The sequence below is a fragment of the Ailuropoda melanoleuca genome, chromosome 4, assembly GCF_002007445.2.
Source record: "Ailuropoda melanoleuca isolate Jingjing chromosome 4, ASM200744v2, whole genome shotgun sequence".
Classification (NCBI taxonomy): Eukaryota; Metazoa; Chordata; class Mammalia; order Carnivora; family Ursidae; genus Ailuropoda; species Ailuropoda melanoleuca.
In genome coordinates this window covers 68218692-68241954 of record NC_048221.1, presented here as the reverse complement: position 1 = coordinate 68241954, position 23263 = coordinate 68218692, and the positions used below count along the sequence as shown (strand labels likewise).

Below are 23263 nucleotides of genomic sequence, written 5' to 3'. Positions count from 1 at the left end.
CTAGCTCAATTTAAGCCACATGGACCCCAGCGATGGGCCTCTGGCTCCCAAGAGACTCTCTGTGGGCTCACACTGGGTTTGTGCACACTAGGAGGGTCGGACAGCCACACAGAGGCTCTGAATTGATGCCCTTCAACAATGCTATTTACCATCTTCGTGGATAGGAAAAAGCCCTTCACTCTACCTCTTATCCCCCATCCCCTGAGCAGCGTGATAACAAACAGGCTCAGGGTCAGGCTGGCTGAATTTGAGCATTGGCTCTGCAACTGACCAGCTCTGAAAAGGTGTGCAACTTCTCTAGGCTGCTCTTTCCTCATCTGCATAGTAGACTAGTACTGACCTCGGAGGGCTGTAGTGAGGTTAACACAGGTGAAAGCTCTCAGCACAGTCCCAGTTGTGTAGAAAGTGTTCAGTCAGTGCTCACTGTCAGTCTTGGAAATGAGTCCCCCTCCTGTGGGCCTTCCCTCGTGTTCCAGGCTGGAGGCCTTCTCCTCCTCTGAACTCAGCTCCAGCTGTCCTGACATCTGGATTTGGCCATTTCCTGCCTGTGACCAAGTCATGCTTTCTCAGCCTGACCACTAGTCTGGTCTTACTGAGTCTCACTTGGGGTTTTGCCCAACCACTCCCGTGGTAAAAGCTTGTTGACAGATTAATACAAAATCCCATGGAGACACTATGGAGGTTTTAAAAGGAGAGAGAAAAAGAATGCTTCCTTCATGAGACAGATGTTTGCTTTATCTTATGGAGGCAGGACTGAGTTAACATATGGAAGTTTCTAGAATGGGTTCCTTGGCGATACCAAGGATTGAGCATGTGTGTTCAAGCTGGGGGCTGGAAGAGCCTTGGGCCAGAGGCCAGGTCCAGGCCCCTCCTCTGCTTCCCAGCACAGCCTAACATCTGTCTAAATATAAACTAGTTTTCCCTAGAAATTCATTTGAACAGGGACTTTGACACGTACACATAAAAATTTTAAAGTTTCAAATTACTATTTTAGGGGAGGAAAGTGTTCAAACAAATCATAGATCCTTGCTTTAAAAGTCAAATCCAGGGGGGTGGGAGACTGGGATAGGCCAGTGATGGGTATTAAGGAGGGCACATAGTGCATGGTGCACTGGGTGTTATACACAAATAATGAATCATGGAACATTACATCAAAAACTAAGGATATATTGTATGGTGACTAACGTAACATAGTAAAAGATTATTATAAAATAATAATAATAATAAAATAATAAAACTCAAATTCTTTGGGGGGCACTTGGCGGTTCGCTTGGTAGAGCATGCGACTCTTGATCTCAGGGTCATGAGTTCAAGCCCCATGTTGGGTGTAGAGATTACTTAAATAAACTTTTAAAAAATAATAAAAAACAAAATTCAAATTTTTTTAGAAAGCATGTGGGAGAAATAATTGTGTTTGTCCTTAAATATTAATCATTCTTTGTCCTCAATGATATCAAGAAACTGTGCTGGAAACCTGTGTGTCACTGTGACCCTTTGCTGAATGCCCCTAGGAGGGAGGAGCTATCATGTACGCATCCCCTGAGACATCCCTGTCCCAAAATCTTTCACCAAATTGGAGAGCCAGGTTTCTGTTTCTCCTTTTTTAAATTATTGGGATCACTTTCCTAGTGACAAACCATAAGGATGGATGAAAAGATTTCATTTGTACAAAAAAGTCAAAATGCTGGAAATACTAGCAATAAAAATATCTTGAATTTTTCTTTGCTATTTAGATCTGTTTAGTTGACTTGATTATTTAAGAGCGGTCTGGCATATTTGAAAAGATAATGCAGTAGGGAAAGACTTCAGAATCTGCGACAGAGAATTACCGGAGGACTGAGTGCACCTCAATCTCAGATCAATCTCCTGGTGTAGCTATTTTAGGCGAGCTTTGGGACATAGGGGTTTGTGTCCTACCAAAGAGAAGCCTTCTTTGTGCTGCTCTCCGAGCAGAGCCCAAAGCAATTATCACCAAAGAACACCATTTTCAGCCTGCTTCCCCAGGACTGGAGACAAGTTCCCTGGTCACCTGTGGCCAAAGACAGCGTGCGTGGGTCATTCAAGTTCCTCAGAGCTGGAGAGGAGGAAAAGAAAAACAAGGTATCATCTTCACCACCCTTGCTCTCAAAAGTTTGTTTACTCTTACGTCTCCAAAGTCACCAGAGGAAGACACCAGGTGCTCCACAAAGTGCAAAGCTGACGACAAGTTGCAGTTCTGATGAGCAGCCCTGTCTTCTGCCAGTGGGAGGGGAAACCTTCACCTCACAGACACAAACTTCCTCTTTATAAGAAAACTTAGAAGATGAGCATCGCAAGTTGAAAATTACCTTCTCTTTCAAAAACAGTCACGTCGTTGGGTTGTGATGGCTGCCCTTGTTCTTGCTAATTGCCAACTTCACAGAGCTCCTTCCTGCAAAGGCGTCATCACTGTCCTGCCGCCTACAGTCAGAGCTGGCAAGCAGGGGACAGCTTCCGGGTTGTCCTGGCCTGATCGGCTCCTTTGTTTTACAGACTAGGCCCCTCAAGTCCTGGTCCTAGACCCCTCTGCCAGCTCCTGGCAGGACGAGGCCTGGCCCCCGGTCTCTCTTGCCTCTATATTTCTCTGGGAGTTTCTGGATCCCCATTCTTCCACTGGTTGCCAGAGTGGCTCCCCTTTTCTCAGTACCTGTGTGTCCTTGGGGACTCAAAGTGTTACCTCAGGCATCTGGCTCTTCTCTCTTCCCATCTCCTCTTCCATCTGCTTGGTAAAATCAGTTTCTCTGAGGAATAACTAACTGGGTTGACTATTTAAATACCCCCACATGTTGAACGAGACTTGGGAGCTAGAAGACATCAGAGAATTTCAAGCATCAAAAAAAGAAAAAAAAAAACAAGTGGGGAGATGGGTCAAGAAGAATAGGCCCCCTTGGGTCCCTTGAACTTATTTCCTAGAAGACTTTCCCTATTCTTCATAGTGAAATGTGCATTTTCTGGACTTGGCTGTTTGAACAATATTTAAGTTGGTATAAAATCACCAGCTTTTCCTTTACTTCCTTTTTGAAGACTATGAAACTTCGGGGAGGGTAAGTGACCAGCCCACAGAACACCTAGCTAATAGGTGTTAGGGTTAGGGATTCGAACCCAGGCCTCCTGGCTCCCCACTCTGCCACCTACCCTTCAAGCAAGTGTCCTAGGTCCAGCCCCCACATGGGAGCCCCCACCGCTGCCAGGAGCAGGCCTGCTTTGGAATCTGGGGGGCATTTCATCCTCACATCCTCATCAGCTCTGATGTCATTGATTCCTTTGCTACTAATGCAGATAAATCTGTTCTCAGGATGTGCCCTCACATAATTAACAGAAAGCAGACTGGGCAGAAATGCTGGGCCGACTTCGTGGTGCCCAGAGCTCCCTAAGGAAGTGCTGGTGGGGACAGAACACCTTCACCCTTGGGATTGCCTCCGGATCTTCCGGGCACACATGCCGTGACGGAGCTGCAGCCCAGCTGTTGGTTGCTGCACCCCGCACCCCACCACATGCCAGCTGCTAGGATCCAGGGACTAGAGATGTGGACTCACTCACTTGTCCCACTCTCCGTCCTCTGGGAACTGCCCCGGGGGCCTTGCAATGTGCATTCCACGTTCCTAGTATGCTGATTATTAGAAAGGCAAGGGGATCAGAGCTTCCTAACTGCAGGGAGACTTCTGTCAGGGTATTTGAAGATGCCTCTGTGTAGTTCCAGCACAAAAAATAACGGAGCCTTGGTCTGAGGAAACTGAGGGAGGGAAGAACCCACTACAGAGATGGCCCGGCCGGGCCATGGGACGGTCGTGAGCGCCCTGCGGCTGGAGATGGCAGGGAGGTTGTGGAAAGAGGAGTCAGCAGATCTGCGGCTGGGATTCAGGACTCTGCCTTCTAATCCCTCTCCAAGGAGAGAGAGAGCCTTTTCCTGACATTAATTATTGCTTATTTCCTCAACTGTGTTGCCACCTTGTTAAGAAGGCTGATTAGGTTGGAATAGGTCACGTGATGGAATTAATTTGTCCTGCCTGGGCTCTTCGAGACTCATAGAATGAAGTGCAAATCCCTAGGGGTCAATGCCTGGATAGCTTTTAATCAAGCTGATCAAATTTTCGGCCCTAGGAGATTTTAAAAGACAGGGAATGAAAGCAAAATATGCCCGAACACACTGGTCTGATTCCGGGCAGTTCCACCAACACCAAGGCTCTGCTGATGTGACTGGTGCTTGCATTGAACTGTGAGCCCCTGTCCTATGTGTGCCGTGCTTTTCGCCCTGAACTAGACAGGTGAGGTCACTTGCCCAGTCTCCCACTGCAGGGGACAGAGGTTAGGGTTTGACAAAAGGGCCCAGGGGAAATGAATTGTCATGCGAAAGCACTGTACAAAAGCACGTGGAGGGCTAGGCCAACTCCCTACGATATTCTAGGACACCCCTCTTAATCAAAGACAGAATGGGCTCCTGGGAAGGCTGCTGGCCGGGCACAAAATACCTGCCCAGATAGTGTGACTGTGGCGTACACACGTCTGGCCTTAGCAGATAGGATTTCAGTACACAGAGATGTGTCTGAACCAAAATTCTTGTTCTGGAATCACTGCGTAGAAGCAGCTGCGGCGGCTCCTGATGGCAGGTCCCAGGACACCCCCGCCGGGAGCTCAGATGAGGACCGTGTGCTGTGGGCCTGCCCCCCTTAACTCCACGGGCAGTGGCTGGACAGGCTACCTTCCGGGGTCAGGCTTGCTGTAAAGGAAAGTCCACGTCCAGCCTAAAAGCTGGGATCTGCTGGATCCTGCTGGAGCACGGACTGACAGAGTGAAGACCGGGGCTGGCGGCTTTCTTCATTAAGCAGGACATCTGGCCAGCTCATCCCTGAGTGTGTCCAGGAGGGGATGAGCTTGAAATCAATTTAGCCTGCTGCATATTTGATTTCCTAGGGTCCACTCGCCGAGCGAAGAGACGTCGTCAGAACTGCAGCAGGAGATCGCCATGGAGACCAGGGGCCTGGCGGAGTCCAGGCGAAGCTCCTACACCAGCCAGGGGCCCGCCAGGTAACCGACCAGGCTCAGTGCTCACCTTGGGAAGCGGGAGACCGAGGCAGGAGGAAGGTAGATGAGTCTCAGGAAGAGATGGGGGCGGGGGGCGGTGTTGGAGGTAGAGTTGAAGATTTGGAGAAGAAAAGGGGCAGGAGAAGAGCAGTCAGAAATCTATCCCTGAGTAATATTGTCTCAGGTCAAGTGTTCTGAGCCGAGAAAAACCTAAGACAAACTGCTGTTATCAGAAGTTGCTTTCATAGAAAGTGATATTGAAGTACTTGCTCAAGTCTGGAAGAATCTAGGAAAAAGCCAACCAGGAAGGGTTCCAAAAAGAATTGAGAAACAAGACCAGCCAGCCGCAGGAGAGCACTGGTGGACCTCGGTGGCACGCAGATGGCCCTAGGGGCAGGGTTGGCAACAGCCTCTGGCAGGTCCTCTCGGGTGCATGTCTAGACTTCATAGCTCCCGTCCTTGCAAAAGGATTTGCAAGATTATCCAGGCTCTGAGCCGATATCTGCACTCGGGCTCTGAGAACTGTGCCACCTTGAAGAAGTCATCTTACCTTTCCAGATCTCATCTGGAGACGCATGGAACAACGTGAGGCCGGCATCAGAGCCAAGTGCTGACTCACGACAGGTGCTCAACAAATGTGGGGCTTGTTATTTCCTTCCACCAATTTTTTTTTTCTTTTACCAATGCTGTAGTTTTATTTAGTCACGTGTTCTACAGTTTTTGCTTGAGATTATTGCAAAAATTAATTCCTCTAGTTATTCTTCATATTTCTCATTGTGGAGGAATATTTCTTTCACTAGCCCCTTGTAGCTGGGCATTTCCATGATTTCCAGTGTTTTCATGTTACTAATAAAATGCTGTCTTAAGGCTCAATGATTGCAAGGCAGAGGACACCATCACACCAGCTCATATTGAAAGGCCTGGGGGAGGGCTGAGGCAGGAGGCCAGTACAAGCTCAGACAGGAGCCTCATGCAAAGGGAGCCAATGGGGCTCATGAGAGGGAAGTAGGGCAGGCACCTGCCCTCTTCCTCCCTTTACTCCTAGAGTGTCATGATCTTTCTGATTTTTTTTTTTTTCTGCATGTCTCCTCTGTTTCTGGCTTTCTCTGTTCACACATCAGCAGGCACAGGCTGAAAATGGCCTTTGTTATATGATCTTGAGTTGAAACACCCAACCCCATCTTGGAGTGGTTTTTAGTTCAGAGGCTTGAGTGATTCTCTGTGGGTGTCTTGTCCATTCCCGGGCCTGTTGGCTGAAGCTGGAGTGGGGAGCGTGACCTGGGTTCCAGCCCCTCCACAGCAGGAGGATGGGGGCAGGAGGAATGTCCAGAGCAGAGAGGCTGGGCTGGGTGGGCACCTCCACGTCTGTCTGCAGCAGTGGCTGTCAACATTCCTGTGCGTGGAACGTCTTCTTGCTTTGACTTACTCTCTGAGGCAAAGTTCCCAGGTGTGTGATTAGGGTCAAGGCAGGTGACAGCTCATGGCCTTGTTCTAGGTTGCTCAGAATTTTTTTGATCGAGAACAGTGCCATGTGCTGTAGGTGCCAAGTCAGGACACCCAGAGGTCAGGCTCTCTTCTCATTCCCCTCTGGAAGAGATGGGGAAGGCTTCTCATGGGAAGCTGGAGCTGAGGCGGGCTCTGAGGATGTGGTGTGACTGGTCTCAGGTGCTTGCGGCCCTGGCTCTGGGAGACGGGCCAGAGCAACTTGCAAGGGAACTTACACACCAGCCTGGGGAAGAAACAAGAGTTTGTATAACAAACAATAAGACAAGGGTTAGGGGAAAAAATCTAAGTTGTACCTGAGTATTTGTTCCTTTAAACCTTGTTCTAAATTTTATCACCATTTTCAAATTGGACTTTTTTTCCTATTCCTATGCTTACCAGTCATAACAAAAAGCTCTACAAAAGGAATGATAGGCAGAAAAGCTGCTAATGCCCCATTTGAACCATGATGCCTTTGGCAGAGTTCATGTATTAAAAGGACAAAGTTAGAATGAAAACAATGTCCCTTATCTAGAAAGCTCTGCCCCAGACTGCAGGTGATGGAGGAGAAGGGAGTAAGGCCCCAGCAGAGTGGAGAAGAGTGGAGAAGCACACCTGAACCCAGGATCCTCGGGACCCACGTCCTGCCACTCATCTCTGCTTCCACTGCAGCCCTGGGAAAGAGGGCTTTCCATCTCCTTCATCTCTGCACTGGCTCCCTGTCCATGTCCTTCTAGGATGTCTCGTCTGATCATCTCACTGCGAGCATGGGCCACCAGGCACTTACACCATGAGGCCCAGAGAACAGACTCCTTCCTGGAGCGTTTCCGCGGAGGTGAGCTCAAGGAGGTGTCCAGCCAAGAAAGCAATGCCCAGCCAAATGCGGGCAGCCAGGAGCCACCAGACGGAGGCAGAAGGTAAGGAAGGGATGAGCCGCCCGCACCAGGCGGGAGTGGAGCAGGACGTACTGCTTTGCGCCTGCGGCTTAGATCCCCTATGTGGGTGGCCTGCAGCACCAGCCTCATGACCTGGACCTTGAAGGAGGTGTCTGGGGTGGGGGAGTACTGCATGCTCCAACAGTCGCCACCCCCGAGTCCAAGAAGGACTGCAGGAGTGAACCCTCAACCAGAGTCCCCAGCCTCCTTTGACCATGCACAGAGTTCCCACCAGTGTCCCCCTGGAATTGGTACTCTCAGATGCATCTGGGGATGCTGGCCTCGCCCATCTGTCTCCATCGAAGGACCCTCATCCTAAATTGCACCGTGACCCACCTTACTAAAAACCAGGGGCTTTATTCCATAAGCCTTGGAAGTACATAATGGTACCCACAATTTTATGCATAGGTGTACATACAATAAAGTCTGAACGTTGGTCAGAATGTTTGAGAGGAGCCATCCATATCCCAGATCAGAATAAGAACCATGGGGGGTGGGGAGCATAGGTGGGGGTAGGGTGGGGCATGGGGAGAGTATTTGCTTTTTGGTAGGAGAAGGGTCGGCAGAACAAGGGCCCCAAGCATCTTCATGCATGGCCCACCACCTGACTGGGGGCCGTGGCTGGTGCAGACATTTGAGAGAAATCTGCAGGTGCTGACTTACACCCCCCACCCTCACACCCCACACATAGAGCTGCTGCCTCCCCTCCTCTCTTGTTCTTGGGAAGTCTCCCCAGCCTGTGCTCAGCAGGGGGACCACTGGGCCACCACAGATTGGATCCAGTGACACGGAACAGCAGAAGGTCTCTTTAGGACACTCTGAGCAGTTGGAGGGGAGGAGAGGTGAGATACGGGGATGGGGGGGTGGAGGCTGATCGCCTCTAAGCCTCTCAAACAGGAGGCCTCTTGCTCAGAATCTGCATTCTGAAGAAGGGGGCTTAGACCTTTTGGCTGAATTCTCTAGGTAATGCCAAGATTTATAAGCTGTAAAGGTGAAAACAAGCACTGTTGTTGCAGAACAGATGGTCCCTATATAATTGCTAGAGAAAGTCCTTTGAGTTTTTCTGTCAAATGAGCAGAAGAAGGGCTCAGGTGTGAGGGGCTCAAACAGGCATCCAAGGGCCCCTGGGGAGGGAAGGTCATGCAGCCTCAGAGGAAGCAGGATGGATCTTCCTGGTGCTTCCATTTTGCTGCCCTGTGTGTATGTTTGTGTTATAGGTTTATTATAGATTCTGCAGTAGACTGCAAACTATACAAGCATATTTAAGATAAAATATGAGAGTTCAAGGAAATTTCTTGCTAGCAACCACTCTAGGAGAGCCACATTTAGTCTCCCTGCTGGGAAAGGCATGAGAATTGCTTGCTGAGATGCAAAGACCTGGCATTCTCGGGCTCACTTTTTCACCAGGGCTTGGGAAGGGACCGCAGTGGGCCTGGGTGCTGGTGGGGACGTGTGCAGGGCCATCCCAAAGTCCCAGGACCAGGCATCCTAGACAGAGAGGGAGCTCCGTGACTGTGAGGCCTGCGTGTTGTTGGCTACTGAGCCAGAAAGAAAGGAGGGATGGCAGATAAGGAAGAAGAGAACATAGAGGAGGAGGGGAGAGAGGTTTGCTACCGAGCCAGCCAGACTGGTTCAGTTCCTGGTGGGCACACAGAGACTTCCTTTGCTAATTTGATCAAGTTACCTTCTCTACAACCTTAGCCTAATGAAGATGAACACTGGCCTCCTTGTCCATTTCCCAATGTGACCAGATGAGCAGTGGATTAAGCTAGGACCCCATCAGGGCCAGGTCCCGACTGTACCTCGAATGCCTGGTCACTCACCCGAGGGTTCAGAGTGGGTAGGTGCATGCGATGGTTCAGGATGGTGGCTGATCAATCAGGGAGGCTTCCTAGGGGAGGAAGACTTTGGATTTTCCAGGCGAATCCCATTGGCAAAGCAGAATGTATGCAAAGACAGGTCTTGGTTATTCTGTTGGTTTGGCCTCTTATAAGAGACCCCAGACAAAGAGATGTAAATACAGGCCCTGCATCGCAGGGAGCTACACTTTCTTTCCCAATTTCACAGGGGTTGGGAAATTCCTTGGGGGACTTTCTGATGATCAGAACCTCTCCCCAAACAAGCAGTTAGAGCCACATCCTGGATGGTGAGAGGGAGACTTGAGCAGGAGTGAACAGAAGTACCAGAATGACATTTGGCTCGATGTTCATCATCATAGAAGAGAAGAGGCGCCCTGAGAGCCAGGCAGGAGTATCACTGGCCACTGGCTTTGGTCCTGACCATCTTCTGGAATGGTCTATAGTGATGACAGACAGGCAGCTGCGAGGCCACGCCGGCATTCTTAAACTAGCTGTGTCAAAATAACGCGCGTTAATAGCAATTGAGCACTAGGAGATAATGCCTTTCACACCAAGAAGGACTGTGCGATTCGGCTTTAAATAAACGTGCAGGTGGGTGCAAAACCAGCCTCCACGCTCTACCCAATTCTCACATAGACCAGGGATGGCAGGCCCGGAAGTGTTCAGATTAATGTGGGGACAAGGGCCCAGGGCAGGATAGACTCAAAACTGGGACAGTTCTGCCCACGGTCTATTTTTTGCCCGCAAGTCGGAAGCAGCTGCTGCGATTGCGTTTTCAAGGTGGGGGGAGGGCGCCTCCTGAGAGCCCTGCCCGCGCAGAGGAGGGGAGGCGTTGCTGCGGCTGCTGCGGCTGCTGCGCATGTGCGTTCGGAAGGCGCTCAGCGCGCTTTACCCGCGTGCACCGGCAGGGCAGGCGCACCTCGGCTTGCCGTCTGTGCACCTGGTAGCTCCCGGCACACTGCCGGGCACATGGTTAAACGGAATGAGATTGAGTGGAACGCGAGGCCAGGATTAGGTGGCATTCACATAGCAACTCTCGTTTATTCAGAAGACTCAGTTTAGCCATATCTTCATTCTCTCTTCAAACAAGGCTTTACTCGAGCTAACCAGTCACAAAAAAATGTTTGTTCCGGATGCTTCGAGCTGTGTGGAAAGGCCCAGGGGACAGGGGAGGGGGGTACCGGAATAATCACTTGGGGGGAATGGTCCCCAGCAGTTGGAACTGAGCTCAAATTCCCATGCTGCATTCTCTTTACTTTCCTGCAGTGGCTGGCCGCTGGCCAGAAACAACACCAACACCTGCAACAACTCAGAGGAGTGAGTACCTCTGCTCCCCAGCAGAGCCCCCTCGTCTTCCCTCGTCCCACCGGCCACCTTCTTCCCCATAGATGCCCCAGCTCCTCCTTCCTGCTTAAACACGGCTGCTTCCCACCGTCCCGGAACACAGCTAGACTAGAATCCTGTTCCTTTCATCCACATTCCATCCCTGTGGACAAATGGGGAAGGAACCTGGTCCGTATGACTTCCTGGAGCAAGTCATGTTCTCTCTTTTCCCTCATGTTTCTCATCTATAATGCCAAGGGTCGAACTCCATAAATGTCTTAAGCTTTGACATCCTCTGTCACTGCGCATCTGAGGGTGCAAACTGGGAGTTCCTTTACAGAGCTGTGGATATTCTCCTTCATGATGAGAATGCATTTTCCATCCTACGACCTCAAGCTCCAGGGTGCCCCAGGGAAATGCCCTTGTCCTAAGGCTGATCCGGGCCGGTTTGGAGTGTGTGATCAGGACAGTGGGAAGAGGAAATTTAAGTATTTCCAGAGACTAGCCTCTTGAAATGGTGACCTGCTGTAATTACTTTTTATCACCAGATGCTGAGCTGGTAGATGTGTTTGAGGTGTGATCCTGGCAAGTGCCCCTCAAGAGCCCAGGGAGGCTGTGTGCCCGTGTGTGATCACACATGTGTGTTAGCACGTGTGTGTACCATTCTCCCGCCTTCTTTATGGAGTACCGTGGGCGTGGGCACAGGAGTCTTAGCTGGAGCTTAGGGTGAAAACATCAATATCAGCAAGAAATCTGAATTTCCTGACTTCCATTTGAAAGAGAAGTGTGAAAGCTTTTTCCTATTTCCCTTTTTTCCTTGGGTAGAAGTTTTTCCCATTTCCCTTGATGAAACTTAGTTGCATTTTGTTTGCATAAATGTGGATATCAAATCCAGAGATGCAAACGCCAGCAGTCAAGATAAATGAAGTTATTTAATCTGCAAAATAGCAGCTATTGTGATATGTGCTTGATCTAAAGCCAAACTTGATATTAAACACCTTGGAAACCCCAGTGTTGAGTCCCACAGTCAGAGAAGGGCTCAGGGCCCTGGAAACCATGGACAGAGGTCCTGGGGGTCTCTAGCCTTCTCTGTTCTGGGGCTGGGTTATAGGCAAGGATGAAGGGGGAGGGGTGTTGGCTGCATCAGGCTCTTACAAATCTTTTCAGGTGGGTTCAAATCCTGGATCCACACTGCAGGCCAAGGACGGAGGGACAAAATTAGGGACTGTCCCAAAATGTGACAATCTGGGCAGAGAGTTATAGAAATCATTCTTATGGACGTCCTTCCCCATTCCTCCACCATGTTTCTGGCATTTTCACTTAGTCTCATTGGTGCTGAATCATTTCACTCTCCGTGAGCAAACTGCTCCCAGCCCAAACTGGCGTTTTGCGGCTCTGTATAGGTCTTTCAGGGCAGTGCTGGGTGGATTCAGGGATGCAGCTGGATGGCGCTGGTGCTTTCATAGGCGCATAGCAGGTTGATAACCAGGGGAAAGCCCAAGTCCTGTAACCCCCAGCAACACATTCTGGCCTGGTGTGATTAAACTCCCGGTGGGTCCAAGCATGCCTGATAAGTTTGTGGGCAACGCCCTCTGCTGGTGCCTTGACATTAAGACTTTAGTGGCAGAAAACCCTTCAAGGGACACTTGATGGTAGATTCAAGAGGACAGATGACTGTCCTTGCTCTTCTCACTTAATAAGTTTAATATTTTTTAATTTGTATTCAATATATTCATGTACTCACTGTCAAACCTTGGAAAACATAGAAAAGCACCCATGAGCATATACCCTCAAAAAATATATTTTGTTTTAGTAGTGGAATCCCATTATCAGAGATAACCCCTCTTAACACGTTGGGAACTATCCCTCCAAGTTTTTCTATATATACTGAATAGATAGATAGATAGATAGATAGATAGATAGAAAGAAAGAAANTATATATATATATATATATGCTGGTTAAGTGCATTTGTATCCCAATTCAGCCACAAAGAGCTTTGTGACCTTGGGCACATTACCTGACCTCTCTGTGCATCAGTTTCCTGACTTGTAAAATAGGGTTTGTATTAATATCTTACTTGCAGGGTTGTGTGAACACTAAATATGTGAATACATGTACAGGGCTTAGAACGGTGCCTGGTACATAGTAAGTGCCCAATAAATACTGACTAGTGAGGTAAGCAGTACAGTCTCACCGCCACCTCTCTAAGGATGGCTACATCCTAATCTCTGGAACCTGTGGAGAGATTACCTTAGATGGCAAAGGGTACTTTGCAAGTGTGATTAAATTTGAAGACCTTGGAGATTATCCTGGATTATCAAGTGGGCCCAGTGTAATCACATGAGTCCTTAAAAGCAGAAAGGGGGGAAGAAGAGTGGGTCTGTGAGATGAGATGGAAGGAAGGAGGAGGAAGAGGGATTTTCAATGTGAGAAGGACCCAACCAGTAATTGCTGGCTTTGAGGAAGGAGACAGGGGGACACCAGGCAAGGAATACAGCAGCCTCTGCAAGCTGGGAATAGCCGCCCATTTTCAGCAGCAAGAACGCAGGGACTTTGGTCCTACAGCTTCAAGGAGCAGAACGGTGTCAACAACCCTAGTGAGCAGGAAACAGATTCTCCCCCACGGCCTCTGGAAAGAAACGCAGCTTGCCCGCACCTTGATTTTTGTCCAGTCTGACTTACACCAGACTTCTGATCTACAGAATTATGAGATAACACAGTTGGTTTGTTTCAAGCCTCTACGTCCACGGTAATTAGTCATGGCAATGACAGAAAAGTAGCAACGCAGGTTTGGATGCCAGGAGGGGGCTACTGCTGAAACAAATACTGAACAATGTGGGAGTGGCTTCGGAGCTGACTCCAGAAGAATTCTGCAGAGCATAACTTAAAAAAAACAAAAACAAAAAACAAACCAAAAAACCTAGATTGCTTTGAATAGGCTGGTAGTAGAAATATGGATATTAAAGACTCTGCCAGTTAGTGCTCAGAAGGAAATGAGGAGCATTATAGAGAAAACCTAAATTGCCCAAGCACCTTGTTGCTTGAATGACTGTCAACAGACTAGTAGTAGGGACCCAGGACGTTAAGGGTGCTGCGGTGAGGACTCGCAAAAAAAAAAAAAAAAAAAAAAGGAGCAGCCTATTGGAAACTAGAGAAAGGGAGGGGGCGCCTGGGTGGCACAGCGGTTAAGTGTCTGCCTTTGGCTCAGAGCGTGATCCCGGCGTTATGGGATCCAGCCCCACATCAGGCTCCTCCGCTATGAGCCTGCTTCTTCCTCTCCCACTCCCCCTGCTTGTGTTCCCTCTCTCCCTGGCTGTCTCTATCTCTGTCGAATAAATAAATAAAATCTTTAAAAACAAAAAAAAAGATTTAGAGAAAGGGAGAAAGGGGACTCTTGCTTTGCGGTGGCAGAAAGCGTAGTGCAGTCACATCCCACAGGCCGGGCGAAAGCAGAACCTATAGGCCACGAGCTTGAGTATTTAGCTGAGGGTATTTCCAGCCAAAGGGGTTGAAGGTCCAGCCTGCTGTCGTCTTGCTGCTGACGGTAAAACCCAAGAGGAGAGAGATACATTGAGGGAAGAATTGTAAGCAAAAAGGAAACAGGACTTTGCGATTTTGGAAATTCTCAGCCTACTCAAATGGAAAAGATACTAAATTTCTAAAAACTGTCAGGAAAGCATGCTTTGAGAAAACGTCCAGGGTGTGGTTGAACAACCTTTTGCTAATACCTCAGAAAGATCAAAAGTTCTGAGTATTCAACAAAAGATTCCCTGAAGAGATTAAGGGTGTGACTCAGAGCTCCCCTCTGTCATCCCAGCAGAAGCCAGAAATAGAGCAGGGATTTCTCAGACAGATCTATGGGTGAGCCACTTGTCTAGCACAGTGAATCCCTCTGATGTTCATGACCCGAAATGTTCTGGAAGATTTTCTACCAGCAGAAACACTGCCAGCTTGGACCTGAAGGGGCAGATACAGCATGAAGTGGAGGGAGACTGTGGGACCCTAAATTTTAGATGCAGGAAACAGGTTGATGAGAATATTCAGCTACAAACAGACAGGTGCTCCCTTTAAGGAGGAAGGATGGCTCCGAGGGCAGATCGTTGAGCCCAGAGGGCAGAGGCGTGAAAACCACAGAGGATTTACTCTCAGGCCTTGAGACAGAATGGTTGTTGCCCCGCTAGGTTTCAAAATCGCTTGGGACCAGTCACTCTCTTGTCCTTGGGTCTTCTCCCATTTTGAACTGGAATACCTATACCTGATATCCTATACCCGCCCCCCCCCCGCCCGGTATCTTTGGAGCAGATGATTTGTTTCAGTTCCACAGGTTCACAAGTAGGCTACTCACACCCACAGTCTCACCCACACCTGGTTCAGATGAAAAGATTTGGGACTTTTGAGCTGATGAGACTTCCATGATACTTTTGGACTCTGAGTTGATGCTATAATGGGATGAAACTTTGGGGGATCTTAGAATGAGGGTGAATGCATTTTAGCCCATGGGATGGACATAAATCTTTGAAGGCCAAGGGACAAACTATGGTAGGTGGCACAGTGGCTCCCCCAAATGTCCATGCCTTAATCCTCACCTCCTGTGACTACATTACCTCACACAACAAAAGGGACTTTGCAGATGTGATTAAATTTCAGGACCCTGAGATGGGGAGATTATCCTGGATTATCAAGGTGGGCCTGGTCTAATCACATGCATCCTTTAAAATGGAGAAGCTTTCCAGCTACAGAGAACCGGAGAGATGGCATCTCTAGAAGGACTCACCTGCTGTTGCTGGCTTTGACCATAGAAGAAGCACACCATGAACCAAGGTTGCAATCGCCGCTAAAAGCTGGGAATGCCCTCGGCTTACATCCAGCAAGAGAATGAGGATGGTGGCCCTCTGCTGAAATTCCACCAACAATCCAAATGAGCAGGAAACAGATTCTCTCCTGGAATCCTCAGAAAGGATCACAGTGCTGCCGACACCTCAATTTCAGCACGGGGAGACCCATACCAGACTTCTGACCTGTAGATCTGCCGTTTGGGTTGTTTTAAGCCACTACATTGGTGACGATTTGTTGTGGTAGCAATAGAAAACTCACACAGCTATTATTCTGAGCATTTTTTGCAGACTGCTTTTAATTTGGCAAAATATTAGAAACGTTTTCCCGTATCACCAAATACTCTTTCACAACGTCATTTCGAGGGGCCTCATAGAATTCCATCATTGACGGATCTCCTCCTGCTGCAGGATAAGACTGCTTATGCTTTTGACGGTTAGAGTAATGGTAGTGGTTATTTTTCCATACACACGTTTGCACCCATCTTTGATTATTTCCTTAGCAAGCGCTGTGTGAAGTATAATGGTCCTCTTCAGTGAGCGTTTAATGGACAGGTGCTTATTTCTCAACCCGGGCCTTCTTCCAGGATGAGGACTAGGGGGATCAGAGAGGTATGTGGATGATTCCTGAGGGTTCCCTGGAGGCAGGGTTGTTTACCTTTCCGCTTGGTTTCTTCAACCATTCTGTGGACAATAATGCCTACCTTGCAGAACTAGTATAACTATTAACTGAATATATATATACACACACATATCAGTGCTAGCCCATAAAGATATGCCATAAAGAAGAGGAAGCAGAGTAGAGCCATGTATTGAGGAGACAGCTGCACCCACAGGACCTCCCTGCAGATGTGGATGGAAGGGGGCTACCTAGCCCCCAGCCTCACGGTCCAGCAATGTCCGGATAAGTGTCTGAACATGGCTGTGTTTGCCTCAGACGACTCTAAGCTCTGCTGTTCGATGGCAAACCTGTTCCTGCCTGTGTGTATAATGCTTCCCTTCGTCTCCCGGCTTCCTCATCGAGGGCCAGGCTTTCACCTGATACACAGGTGGGTTTTGAGAACAGCCAGCAAGCCATACCCTTCCCTTCAGAACAAAGAGCTACGTGTGACTTCCGAAACTCCGAGTGACTTTTCCGCCTTCTGTGTGTGGATGTGGGTTCACTTCCCATTACCTCAAAATGGCTCTGGTCTCAAGCTCTTTGTGACTTCCTAGGGACTCATGAAAGTTGGTCAGAAATTGTAGAACGTTAGACTGGACCACTATGTATACTCGAATGTATACAGTGTATGCTTTAATGGGGTGGTTTACCGCAAACCTCAGGCATAGTAATAGCAATAAAATCAGTAACCTCGTTTCAGCCCCGTGTGCTAGAAATATCCGTTTCCTACACCGTGCCCTCTCCTTCTGGTGACCATTACCCACCCTCTCCACTGTGGTAGTGTCCTTGGCCTATGAAAATTGTTAAATGTCCCCCTGTATCATTCAGTGACAAGGCGAAAAAGGAGGAGAAGGAGAAAAAGGAAGAGAAAGAGAAAAACTGCACAAGGCAAGAGGAGTAAGTACTGAGGAGAGCTGCCTCCAACAAGGGCATGCGGAGGTCACATCAGGCCTGGCCCCTCCCCTGGTCCTGGGAGTCTAGGGACTGTGTTGTCAGGCCTTGGCATCGGCCCTGGAGAGAGGCTGCCTAGCGCTGCAGGAGAGCAGTTGGCCCCAGTTGGGGATCAGGCTTCCTGGGATGGTGTGAGGGGCCCACACTGCCGGGAGAGTCCTGCCCCAGCACCGAGCACCCAGAGGGGGCTTACAGCTAGAGAGGGATGTCTGCAGCCTTGGGTGAGCAATTAGGGGCTGTCCCTGCGAGCCCGCTCCTGTGCACCCCCACCCCACGTTCCCTTTGCCTGTCTGTACAGTCGGGGTAAGCTGAGGCCTACTCCTGGGCACTAGGAAATACTATCCTCAAACTTCACTCCAAACCCAGTGGTGATGTGCGTTGGGAATATTCCAAAGCCCTGTCAGTGAGCTGTTGATTTGCACCTGCTGAGTCAAGGCAAAGGCGAAAGGCATCCCGGGGTCTCCTCTGGGGCATGGGAGCAGCTCTGCAGGCCTGGGCTGGTTTGTGGGGCCTATGGGGTGGGGGAGAAGACACATGGACCCAAAAAAAAGAAGAATGTCCAGCACCACCTCTAAACTCTAACCCTCAGGAAGTCCTGAAAACGAACACAGAAAGCACCCTAACGTATTGCGTCCTTCGGTTTTGGCCCACAAACCTAGATGATTCCTAGTCTAGTTGGTTTTTGATGGAGAGGCAGGATCCAAGCGCTTGGACGCGAGTCTTCCGATCATCTGCACAAATGCAGTTAGCTCCCAAATGCACTGCTTCAGAACCCCTGGGCAGTGTTTAAGGGCACATCTCCAGCCCCAACCCTGGACGGGGTCTGGGTGGGCCCTGGAAATCAGCGTTTTCACAGAGCTAACCCAGATGGTTCCAACATTACCACGCTACATTTTTTCCCAAGATGCTGAAGGACGTGGGTGATACCACGGGCACATGGGAATGTCCCCACCGTGATCTTATTGTCAACTGTGGCTTCCTGGGGAGCTGACCTAGGAGGGAAGGACCTCCACAGTCTGCCCTCTCCCATCCTGTCCTCCCAGGCAGGGACACCCCATGTGACCCCCTGAGCCTGACAGGACGTGTCTCTTGAGTTTAGCCTGCAGTGGCCCCAAATCTCGAAGACTGTCCAATGCCGTGACCTTTCAGCACACTGCATTGTTTGTGTGTCGGTGTTTCCAGAAACAAGAAGGACAGCGTGGTGGTGGATCCGTCCAGCAACATGTACTACCGCTGGCTGACTGTCATTGCCCTGCCTGTCTTCTACAACTGGTGTCTGCTGGTGTGCAGGTAGGGGCGGAGGAGGGGGTGAGGGTGGAGGGGCCGGGAAGGGTGAGGGCAGTCCGGCCTCGAGACAGAGCTCTGGGTCCCACTCAGGGGGCTGGATTTCTGGGCCCCATGCGGCCACCATCCAATTGAGTGTCCCCACTTCTCCATCGATAAGGAGGATATGAAAGAGGAGCAGCAGAGTTTCCCGAAGCGCTGGTGGGAACCTGTGCTTGCTATGACAGCAAGGGTCCTGTCACCTCAGAACATTCTTAATCCAGCTGTAGGAGGAAGATGCAGGGGCAAGTAGCTACTCTTCTGAGGGGAAGCAGTTGGGGACTGGGCATTCCTGAGCAGCCTACCAGACAAGGATGCGGGGGCAGGGCACAGTTCTCTGATCATAAGCTGTGGGCTGTGGGCCTCCCCACGCAAGTTGCGATGCTGGGGTACAAGCTGCTGCTCTTGTGAGGGCACCCAGGGCCTTTGGGGTGCTCCTCAGGAGGCCTGCAGGATAGGGATGCAGGGTGAGTGTAGATGTGGGCTTCGGGAAGTTCTCTGCAAATGTATTTCTGGGATGCAAAGCAAGCTGTTGCTCTTCTGGGGAGAGCTGGAGGCTCTGGAACTTTCCTAAGCAAGCTGTAGGAGGCAGGTGCAGGGTGAGCTGCTAACTCCTCTAATAAGGGAGCAGGGGAGGGGGGGTTTAGGGTGTCCTAGGAAATCTGCTGCTTGGGAATACAGGGGCAGGATGCTGTTCTCTGACAGTAAGCTGGGGGTCTGGGCTTCCCTGAGCAAGCCTACAGAATGGGGGGAGGGTGCCGAGGGGCTCTGTTCTTCTGAGGACAAACAGGACCTTTGAGCATCCCTGAGCCAGCCGCAAGACAGAGAGGCAGGGCAGGCTGCTGCTCTCTCAGGGGCTTTGGGGCATTTCTGAGAAAGTCTGTAGGAGAGAGATGTAGGGATACCTTGTTTCTCCTCTGATGGGGTTGCTGGGAGTCTGTGTGGCGTATCTGAGTCAGGTGCAGGGCAAGGATGCAGGGACAAGAGGTCATGTTTCCTGATGCTGCGCTTTGGAGCCTTCCTGTGCAAGCCCATGAGGCAGGTGTGCGGGGTGAGCCACAGCCCTTCCCGTGGCAGGTGAGGCTTTGGGCGCTCTGGAGTGGGAGGATGAGGCTGCTTTTCTGAGGGGGCAGGGTTTGGGGAAGTTCCTGAGCAAGGAGTTGGAGGCCTGAGGGGCAAACCACTGCTCTTCTGGAGCTAGGCAGGAGGCTTTGGGGCTCTTCCAAGCAAGCTTCAGGGCAGGATGAGAGGTGAGCTGCTGCTCTTCTGAAGGTGGATGGGGGCGTGCGGGGAAAGCAGGGGACACTGTGACAATCCTGAGCAAGCCTGCAAGACGGACAGTGGCTGCTTCTTGGGGATGGCGAGGAGGCATACTACTGTCTGAGCGGAAGTGGGGGCTTTTGGGATTATCTGAGCAGGGTGGGGGGATCTCCTGCTCTTCTGAGCGGAAACACGGGAGTGAGAAGGGGGAGAACTTGGGGGTGCTCCAGCCCACCTGCAGGATGGGGATATGTGGGCAAGCTGTTCCTGTGGTGGGGGGGGGTGCTGGGGCTGCAGGAACCTATTCTGAGGAGGCAGTGGGGGGCTCAGGTTGCTGAGCCAGCTGCAGGGTGGGGACACAGCCAGGGGCTGCTCTTTTGAGGTGAAGAGGGGTATCTGAGGGGCACTGTCTGTATGAGTGATAGTGAGCAGAAGGATGTAGAAAGTAGAAAATATTTACTGGCTTGTTAGTTGTTAATTTCTGAGAAATTCCTCTAATTTTGTTGGCATTTGACCCCAGAAAGGGCAAGCACTCCGTTTCGGCACATGACTCCACCCGTGAGGCCTAGAAGAACGGCCCCTCCCGGGATCCCAGAGCTCACTGTTGAGAGGCCATGGGCCTCTGTCTTTGGGGCAGAAAAGCTTCCCAGAGCTGGGTCCCCTCATCAGAGCCTGGGGTGATATCGCTGGGGCACAAACCGGAGAGGCAGGCCTGATACCAAGATGAAGGCCACAGTGTTCAGCCCAGAGCTGGCGTCTGTTTCTAGCCAGGCCCCGGACATGCGCACTCCTTCCCTCGCTTGCTTAGGGCCTGTTTCGATGAGCTGCAGTCCGAACACGTGATGCTGTGGCTGGTCCTGGACTACTCGGCAGATGTCCTCTATGGCTTGGATGTGCTGGTGCGAGCCCGGACAGGTGAGTGGGTCCAGGCCCAGGTACTTCTCTGGGCCAGGCCACAGACCCACCTTGTGCATCAGGAGGGGGACCACAGGGCAGGTTCCGAGATCCAGAATGGTGGGCATTACCTCCCTCTGACCACGAGAGCCCAGGCGGGTCTGGGGAAGCCCCAACAAGCTCCTTCTGTGGTGACCCTTTAGCAGAAGTCAGGATACCTGGGTTCTGGTCTCTGCTGTCCCAACAAACTGTGTGACCTTGAGCAAGTTGAGTTGTCTCTCTGGACCTCATTTGTATCACCTGTGAAATAAGAAGGCCAAACTGTCATCTCTCAAAGAACCCCTCCAGCAGCGACAGTTCAATGTGACGAGAAACAAGAGGGAGAGCTCCGTCCATCTTGGAGTTCCTTTTCCCAGAAAGTTGGAGGATCCAGGTCATGTTACTCTCTGGTTTAGATGGAGGAATAAAATCAGAAACAGGGCCCAGGTGAATGATGACTTCCCTCAGATCGCCTCTGGTTGTGAGTGACTGCTAAAATCCCCCATGTCTGAGGGTCCAAACTGTGTATACTTGGGGCACCTTTTTCTAATCTGCACAAAGACATCACATTAGCTGGCAGGGGCCTGGCTTGTCACTTTCAAGATTTTTGAGCTAAAAACCAGGCCATAGTTGTCATTATAAATACCACCATATCACAGCAGCAAGCTTCCATGTGGCTTCGTGGTATGCAAGCACCTCTTGGTTTTTCATGAGAACTGCTGCATGAGTCAGGAAGTGCAGGCAGGACTATCTCCATCTTGCTAATTTAGAAACTGAGGCCCAGAGATGCTGGCCCAAAGTCCACAGTCACTACCCAGCAGGGTCAGACCAGCACCCCCTGCTTCTACACAATGCCCAGCATCATAAGCTAGAAGACCTCTGGGGAGCCTGGATGGCTCAGTCTGTTAAGCATCTGATTCTTTTTTTTTTTTTTAAATATTTTATTTATTTATTCGACAGAGATAGAGACAGCCAGCGAGAGAGGGAACACAAGCAGGGGGAGTGGGAGAGAAAGAGGCAGGCTCATGGCGGAGGAGCCTGATGTGGGGCTCGATCCCTTAACGCTGTGATCACGCCCTGAGCCGAAGGCAGACGCTTAACCGCTGTGCCACCCAGGCGCCCCTAAGCATCTGATTCTTGATTTCAGCTCAAGTCATGATCTCAGGGTCCTGGGATTGGGTTCTGCCTTGCTCCCAGCTCAGCAGGGAGTCTGCTTGTCTCCCTCTCCCTTTGTCTCTCCCCCTGCTCGTGCACACTCTCTCTTAAATAAATAAATAAATAAATAAATCTTGAAGAAGAAGAAGAAGACCTCAAGTATGCAGCTGGAGGCTTGCAGGAGTACCTTAGTCAATCCTGGTGGTCTGCCATTTCGTGGTCATATAAGCCTACTGAGACATGAGAGTTCCCTGGGTGGCCAGACTCATCGAGCCAGCTATCCTTGTTTCAACAAAGCTTCAATGAGACAAGTTACCCCGCTCAGACAGGGATCTCACCCCTTTCTGCGCTTGGGTACTATCGCTGACAATCTAAGATTCAGCAGGAAGCCTCGAGGGGAAGCCTGGTGGGCACAGACACCAAGGGGCCATGGATCATACTCGAAAGGGAAACAAATCTCCAGAATCAAGAGAGGACATTATTAAGGAAGTAGGGAGGAGCCCGAAGGTGCTAGGAGTGCTGTGGAATGATCTAGGTACTCAACAAATACAATGCTAACCAAAAAATGAAATGGGGAATTGGGGCCTGGGAAGCGGGGTGTCCCTCCCATGTGACAACAAACTTGATGCTGGCTTTTCACAAAGGGGGCAGTCCTGCCCCCACCAGCCCTCAAACTGTGGCCCTGGATCAGCAGCGGGATCACCCAGACCTCGTTAGACGTAGACCCCAGATCTATGGAACCAACTGTGGGCATGGCCCAGACTCTGGGTTTCACAGAACCCTCAGTATGAGTCTGATGCTTAACCAAAATCTAAAAGACGTTCATCATATCATTCTCTCTATTTTTGTGCATGTTTGAAAATGTTAAAAAAAAAAAAAAAAAGAAAANGAAGAATACAAATGTCAGCCTCCTTGACTGATTTTACCAGTAATAACGCCTCACCACTCTCTGATGTCCAGCTCAGCTCCAGGCCAGTCTCACGTTTCAGGCGCAGATCTCAGCTGCATATGTTTTCAGAGCTCTTGGGATGACAGAAATGTGCAGCCAGGAAGGAAAACTACTGCTTCCCTAGGCAATGTTTGTAAAAGGCGGGTCGTGCAGGCCCTATTAGTGGCTGGTGAAATCCGTTTGATAGGCCAGGCACTTCTACAATGTTTATCATTACTATTTCCAAACAAATACAAAATCAGAGACAGTAGTATTATAAACCCCCATGTACCTTCACCCAGCTTCAGCAGTTACCAGCGTTTGGCTAATGTTTCTTCTCTCCCCCCACACCCTTTTCTTGGCTGGAGTATTTTAAAGCCAGTCTCAGACAGTAACCACTTTAACATGTATCTCTAACTTTAAAGGATGCATTTTAAAAATGCAATGTCCAGGGACTCCTGGCTGGCTCAGTCAGAAGAGTGTAAGGCTCTTGATCTTCGGGTGGTGGGTTCAAGCCCCACACTGGGTGTAGAGCTTACTTAAATAAACAATATATATATTATACATATTTTATTATATA

General features: G+C 50.0%; 1 protein-coding gene across 3 annotated transcripts in view; it reads left to right on the top strand.

Annotated features, from left to right (window-relative positions):
* The window catches only part of CNGA3 (cyclic nucleotide gated channel subunit alpha 3), a 46530-nt gene that overhangs the window by 18487 nt on the left and 4780 nt on the right, over positions 1 to 23263 (top strand). For 2 of the 3 annotated variants that reach the window (XM_002919972.4, XM_019800435.2), the window contains exons 3-6: positions 4930 to 5043; positions 7260 to 7439; positions 18267 to 18374; positions 20476 to 20582. In XM_002919972.4, the coding sequence (XP_002920018.1) occupies positions 4930 to 5043; positions 7260 to 7439; positions 18267 to 18374; positions 20476 to 20582 (509 nt within the window). The remainder of the gene's footprint in view (positions 1 to 4929; positions 5044 to 7259; positions 7440 to 18266; positions 18375 to 20475; positions 20583 to 23263) is intronic. The other variant, XM_019800437.2, reaches the window with a different exon arrangement.